Raw genomic sequence first — 6553 nt, 5'->3', positions numbered from 1 at the left:
GCTGAGGAACTTCTAGATCCTTCGAGGGGGACCATGTGAGGGTCTGAAAAAAGCCACTTGTCACAGCACACGGGTCCCCAAGAGCCTCAGGAGTGGAGGGCCAGGAGTTGTTTATTACCTGATCGGTTTCTCTCTTACTCTCTTATTTCTTAATTTACTTTTTGGTGGGAAGGGTAGGAGCAGTCAGATGGGACCTCGAGTCTCAGTTTCCCAGTGTACGGAGGTGCAAAGGAAACAGACGGTTTGCGGGGGCGGCCGTGCCACCTTAAGGCGGGTCCCGCCCGCGGCTCCCGGCCGAGCCCAGCGGAGGGAGGCGTCTCCGCAGCCACCTCGCACCGACCCCGGGCGGCAGCCACCGACCTGCGGCGCCGGCTGCGGCCGCCCCGGCTGCACCCCTAAACCCCGGCGGGCGCTTGCGGGGGAGTCCAGGTCCCCTGCCCGAGCTCGCTGTCCTTGTTGCTCTTTTCTTCACGTAAATCTCTCCCTCCCCCAGCTCCTGGCTTTTCCCCCAGCTGTAGCTCTGCACCCCATCTTCTCCTTTAGTCTCAGCTTTGCACCCCATCTTCCCCCCTACTCCATCCAGTCCTATCACTCCATCTTCTCTCCAAGCTCCAGCTTCGCATCCCAGCGTCTCCCCCAGCTCCAACCTTGCACCCCAGTTTCTCCTAGCCCTAGCTTTACATCCCAGCTTTCCCCAGTCTGTCTTGCACCCCTGATTCTAACCTTAGCCTTGCACCCAAGTTTTTCTCCAGGCCCCAGACTTGCACCCCAGTTTCTCCCTCAACCCCAACTTTGCACCCCAGCTTCTCCGCACCCCAAGCCTTGCACCCCTGATTTTACTCAACTCCAGCTTTGCAACCCAGCTCCCAGCTTCCCCCTCACATCCTCAAGCCTCTGGGAACTTGGGGGGCGGCTTCTCTATCGATCTGCAGGATGTACCCGCAGGGAAGACACCCGGTGAGTAGGGAGACCCCCTCCGAAGCTCAGAAGCGCGGGAGAAGGGAGGGAGACCTGCCTGCTGGTATCCCCTAGAACTCGCCCTGGTGTTCATCCCTCCCGGTCCACTGCAGACCCCGCTACACTCCGGCCAACCCTTCAAGTTCTCAGTCCTGGAAATCTGTGACAGGATCAAAGAAGAATTCCAGTTTCTCCAAGCTCAGTACCACAGGTGAGGGGGTCACCAGCCCAGGGCACTTGGCGGCCCCAGGGAGGGAGGGGCGGAGCCTCCTGGGAAGGGGCGTGGCATCTCGGACAAGGAGCGGGGCTTACTGGCCCCACAAGAAGGCTTCTGGGTGGTGGTGATACCCCAAGTCAAGGTGGGAGGTGGGGTGAAACCTTCCTCCGGGGGAGGTTTGATACCAGCAGAGTAGGTCTGAGGTCACCAAGCTTGGAGACAGCGTCTATGGAAATGGGGACAAAAGCAAACTGTCACTTTGGGGACGTGGTGACCCTCCCCCTTCCATCCTTTCCCTGTCCAGTCTCAAGTTGGAGTGTGAGAAGCTGGCCAGCGAGAAGACAGAGATGCAAAGACACTACGTGATGGTGAGGGGTAGCAGCGGGTCACCCTGTCCCTGTCCCCATCCCCCCAACCCACAGAGAGGGCAGGTCAGAATGCTTTTCTAGGGGACCCTCTGCCTGTCCCACTTTCTGGGGCATTAGCAGGAACCAACTTCTCTCTTGGGAATCCCCTACAATCCCCTTGGGTCCCTGAGGGGACTCAGGGCGGGTAGAGAACCCCATTGTCCCCCAGGTGGGGGCTGGCTGTGCTCCTGCCACCTCAGTGTCCCCAAGGCCATCTCTTTTGCAGTACTACGAGATGTCCTATGGCCTCAACATCGAGATGCACAAACAGGTGACCATGAGGAGTTGGGAGGTAGTAGGGGACCCTGAAGCTATGGGAGGACCCAGTGTGGGCAGTGCTGGACCAAGCAGACCCACAGGACAGATTGACAGTCCTGGGCCCCAGGAACAGGTTTCTGTCTTGTGGCTATAAATTATCATCTTTGGGGAATGGTGACCTCAAGCTGGGTGGCATGCAGGAGTGGGGGGCCCTGTTGAGGAGAAGGATGGATGTCAGGGGGTTGGGAAAGGAACCTGGGTCCTAGGAAGGGCTCAGTCCCAGCACCAAGCCCTATGTTCTGTGACGGATCCTATTCTGGGGAATCTGTTTTGGCTTTGAAGGGTCTGTTGGTTGACCCTGGTGGGGCCATCCAAAAGGTCTCGCGATGCTGTCCTTCACCGACTGGGGTTGGGGTTCAGCCTGGCCATATAGTTCTGAGATACAGCACAAAGTTCTGTGGTGATCTGCAAGGGTTCTGAGATGGATCCGCAGGCTGTGAAGTTCTAGACTCTTCTAAGGTTTCTGAGTCTGATCCAAGGTTCTGAGAGAGCCCTCAAGGTTCTGAGATAGCCCCAAAGGTTCTGAGATAGCCCCTAAAGTCCTCAGGACACAAGGTTCTGAAAGTGCCCTTAAGATTCTGAGATACCCCTCAAGATTCTCAGATAGTCCTTAAGTTTCTGAGATAGACCTTAAGGCTCTCAGATGGCCCCCAAGGCTCTGGGATAGCCCCCAAAGTTCTGAGACAGCCCTCAAGGTTGTGAGATGGGTAGATTTGTGGACCCCACCCGTCCGAATACTATATTCAATGCCAGAGTCTAATGTGGGGCTTCCTCCAGGTAGGATGAGCTGACAGAGTGGGGTGCCCACTGAGGCCTGCTTCCTGGGTATGTTTGGGTGGAGGTGTCCAACTTGGGCTGCTTCCTGGGGTGTCTCTGACAAGTAGGACCTCAGCCTCAGTTTCCCCTTCCCAGGAGGGGAAATGACATCCTCACCCATCTACCCCGCCAGCCTTCCTGACACACCTAGAGTCAGGATGGCGGCTGAGCATCATATCCCTCTGAAACACCACCTGTGTGGTTCCCTCCAGGCGGAGATCGGAAAGCGTCTCAGTGGAATTTGTGCTCAGATTATCCCGTTTCTTACCCAGGAGGTGAGTGTGCCTGGGGGGAGCTGAGGGAGGAAGGAGATGGGACCCTGGGAGATATTGGCTGAGGGTGACTGAGTGTTCATGGGTGTGGGGGCCTCATGTCATTCTTTTGGTCTTTTTGAGACAGGGTCTCCCTGTAGCCCCAGCTGGCCTGGAACTCACTATGTAGACCAGGCTGGCCTCAAACTCACAGAGATCCGCCTGCCTCTGCCTTCTGAGTACTGGGACCAAAAGCATGAGCTACCACACCCAACCTGGCTGTTCACCTGTTTTTAAAAATATTTATTTACTAAATTAAAAAATTAAATTAAATAAAAAATATTTATTTACTTAAAATATTTCATTCATTTTTATTTTATGTGTGTGTTTTGCCTGCATGTGTGAGTGCACTGGTGTCATGCAATACCTTCAGAGGCCAGTAGAGCTAGAGGGTCAAACTTAAGGGTTGATTGTTAGCTGCCATGTGGTGCTAGGAACCAAACTCAGGTCTGCAAAAGCAGCCAATGCTCTTAAATCACTGAGCCAGCTCTCCAGCCCGTGCAGTTTTGTTGTTGCTGTTCAAGACAGGGCTTCCCTGGCCTGGAATGCACTATGTAGATCAGACTGGCCTTGATTTCAGAGATCCGCCTGCCTCTGGGATTAAAGGCAGGTGCCATTGTGTCAGGTTACCCCTACAATTTTTTCATTACAATTTTTATTTTACTTATATATTTATATGTGTGTGTGTGTGTGTATGTGTGTGTGTGTGTGTGTGTACGCATACGTGGAGGTCAGAGGACAACTTTCAGGCAACTGTTCTTTTTTTCCATCATGTGGGTCCCAGGGATTGAACTCTAGTCAATCAGGTTTTTCAACAAGCCCTTCTAGAGGCTGAACCATCTTACTGATCCCAACCTTCAACTAATTAATTAATTAATTAATTAATTAATTTATTTATTATGTTTATTTTTGAGACATGGTCTCTCACTGGCCCGTAGCTCACCAAGAAGACTCAACCTTCTGGCCAGGGAGCCCCTGGCATCCTCCTGTCTGCAAGCACTGCTGGGGTTCCAAGCCTGCACCATGCTGGGCTTTTTACTTGGGTGCTGAGAGTGGAACCTGGGCTCCCTCTGCTGTGACATGGCTTCACTGAGCCTCTCCCCAGGCCCAGACCTTTGCTCTAGATGATTATCTGCGGTGCACTGACCTGACAGCTTGTGCTGCAGTGAGCAATCCAGGCTGTGTGACCTCAGGCTGGGTATATGCCCCTCTGTGCTGATGGTCTGCTTAGTGTGTCCTGCACTGAGGAGGTGTCTGTGACCCCACTGCTGGAGAGGTAGAGATGGGACCTAGCCCGAACACTTTGCGAGCTTGACGTAAGCCTCTGTCTTCTGTCCCTCTGTCCCCTATCTCTCTGTGCCATGTCCCTCTGTCCCATGTCTGTCCATCTGTCCTTCTGTCCATCTGTCCTGTGTCCTTGTGTCCTTTGGTCTATCTGTCCCGTGTCCACCTGTCCCTCCGTCCTCTTCCCCCACCCCCAGCACCAGCAACAGGTTCTTCAGGCTGTGGAACGGGCCAAGCAGGTGACCGTGGGGGAGCTGAACAGCCTCATCGGGGTGAGCCCACCCCCCCCACCCCCGCAGCCCAGGGCACCAGTAGGTGCTAAACGCCCTGCGCCCCGCGTCCAGCCAGCCACCCCCCCAGCCCGTGCAGACTGTTCCCCCACCCGCCCTGGCCACCCTGTCCCCCTCCAGCAGCAGCTCCAGCCTCTGACCCACACCCCGCCTGTGCCGCTCACCCCGAGACCGGCCGGCCTGGTGGGCGGCAGCGCCACGGGGCTGCTGGCCCTGTCCGGGGCACTGGCTGCGCAGGCCCAGCTGGCTGCTGCGAAAGAGGACCGTGTGGGCGTGGACTCCGAGGCCTCCAGGGGTGAGTAGGCAGCCCAGAGGGGCGCTGGCAGAGAAGTGGGCGTGTGGGTAACAGGTAATAGCGGCTGTTGGGCCTTGGGGCTTAACGCTACGGGAGTGCTGTGTGTCCTTTGGAAAATAGATGGCCATCTCTGCGTGTCTCTCTGAAGGTGTTGGGAATGGCTAGTCCATTTTCCCAGGGGCGTGGGGAGGAGCAGACATGTTCTGGCGTGGGGAGGAGGGGTCAGATAAGCTGTGGGGCTCTCACCTGCCCTGTGGGATGGGAAACCCTCATTCTTTGTTTTTCTCCGGACTTGGTGCCATCCACCAGCAGAGAGAGCTGCGAGCAGGGTAAGTCAGGGATGTGGGAGTTTACTTATGTTCATGCCCCCAACCCCACTCTCAGGGGTGGGTGATGGGCGTTGGGTGGGTGGCTGCAAGTCCCACTGAAACGCATTTTAAAACTGCCTAGAGTCCCCAAATGAGGGGCTGGGGGCGTGGCTCAGGGGTAGCGTGACAACCTAGAATCCCCAGTGAGGGGATGGGGGCGTGGCTCAGGGTAGAGTGACAGCCTAGAATCATCCAGTGAGGGGGCTGGGGGCGTGGCTCAGGGTAAGGTGACAGCCTAGAATCCTCCAGTGAGGGGCAGTACTGGGATGACAGGTGTGGGACACTGCACCTGGTTTTATGTGGCGCTGGGGATGAAACCTGGGCACTGTGCATGTTAGGCGAGTGTTCTGCCCACTGAACTTCTCTCTCCATTTGAGAGTCAGCCCCACAGTGAACAGACTGTATGCCCATCGTGGTCTCTGCCCATTCCAGAACACAGTGCTGGCTCAATTCACAATGCGCTAAAAGCCTTCTAGTCAGCCAAATGGTGAAAGGCTGTCACTCAAGCTATTCAGGAGGCTGAAGCAGGAGGATCACAAGTTCAAGGTCAGCCTGTGCTACAAAATCAGACCCTATCACAGAATGAAAGGACTACAAGGAATGACAGCCTAGACCCCCAAGTGAGGGGCTGGGGGCGTGGCTCAGGGTAGAGTGACAGTCTAGAATCCCCAGTGAGGGGCTGGGGGCGTGGCTCAGGGTAGAGTGACAGCCCAGAATCCCCAGGGAGGGGCTGGGGGCGTGGCTCAAGGTAGAGTGACAGCCCAGAATCCCCAGTGAGGGGCTGGGGGCGTGGCTCAGGGTAGAGTGACAGCCTAGAATCCCCAGTGAGGGGCTGGGGGCGTGGCTCGGGGTAGAGTGACAGCCTAGAGTCCCCAGTGAGGGGCCCTGGGTGATAGCTGAACCAGAACACAGTCTGGGAACCCAGCTCCGGACCTTTCTCCCCACAGAGTGCTTCCCCCTCTCCCGCGGAGAGTCTGGTGGAGGAGGAGCATCCCAGCGGCCCAGGCTGCAATGGGAAACAGCAGAGAACAGAAGACAAGGATCTGTCAGGACCTTATGTGAGTTAGAGAGGGAAAAGCAGAGGACTGCGGTGGGCGTAGGTGGTCCAGATCCGTCCCCAGTAAATCCAGGGAAACTTTCCAGAGCCCAGCTCTGCCCATGACGCTCTCTCTGGCCCTCTGTAGCTCCCCATTGGTCATGGAGCATCTGCATCTGCCAATCAGAAGACACTCTGTCCTACAGGCTTCTCTGACATGCAGCCTATGTTTCATGCAAGGCTTTCAATTTTAT

At 56.0% G+C, this 6553-nt stretch overlaps 1 protein-coding gene across 7 annotated transcripts in view; it reads left to right on the top strand.

The window, feature by feature from the left end:
- Window positions 1-314: 314 nt before the first annotated feature.
- The window catches only part of Tle2 (TLE family member 2, transcriptional corepressor), a 15437-nt gene continuing 9198 nt past the window's right edge, over window positions 315-6553 (top strand). For 3 of the 7 annotated variants that reach the window (XR_001872534.2, XM_017799123.2, XM_008837005.2), the window contains exons 1-9: window positions 315-957; window positions 1071-1168; window positions 1479-1542; window positions 1808-1852; window positions 2928-2990; window positions 4508-4582; window positions 4721-4895; window positions 5205-5224; window positions 6211-6321. Coding sequence is in view for 6 of the 7 variants with exons in the window: in XM_017799123.2 (XP_017654612.1) it covers window positions 934-957; window positions 1071-1168; window positions 1479-1542; window positions 1808-1852; window positions 2928-2990; window positions 4508-4582; window positions 4721-4895; window positions 5205-5224; window positions 6211-6321 (675 nt within the window). In the remaining variant the exon portion in view is untranslated. The remainder of the gene's footprint in view (window positions 958-1070; window positions 1169-1478; window positions 1543-1807; window positions 1853-2927; window positions 2991-4507; window positions 4583-4720; window positions 4896-5204; window positions 5225-6210; window positions 6322-6553) is intronic. The other 4 variants (XM_029565355.1, XM_029565354.1, XM_017799122.2 and 1 more) reach the window with 4 other exon arrangements.

This window comes from Nannospalax galili, unplaced genomic scaffold, assembly GCF_000622305.1.
Source record: "Nannospalax galili isolate Female #2095 unplaced genomic scaffold, S.galili_v1.0 scaffold77, whole genome shotgun sequence".
NCBI classification, from domain to species: Eukaryota; Metazoa; Chordata; class Mammalia; order Rodentia; family Spalacidae; genus Nannospalax; species Nannospalax galili.
Note: the sequence above shows the minus strand (reverse complement) of the source record. Positions and strands in the feature narration are given on the sequence as shown.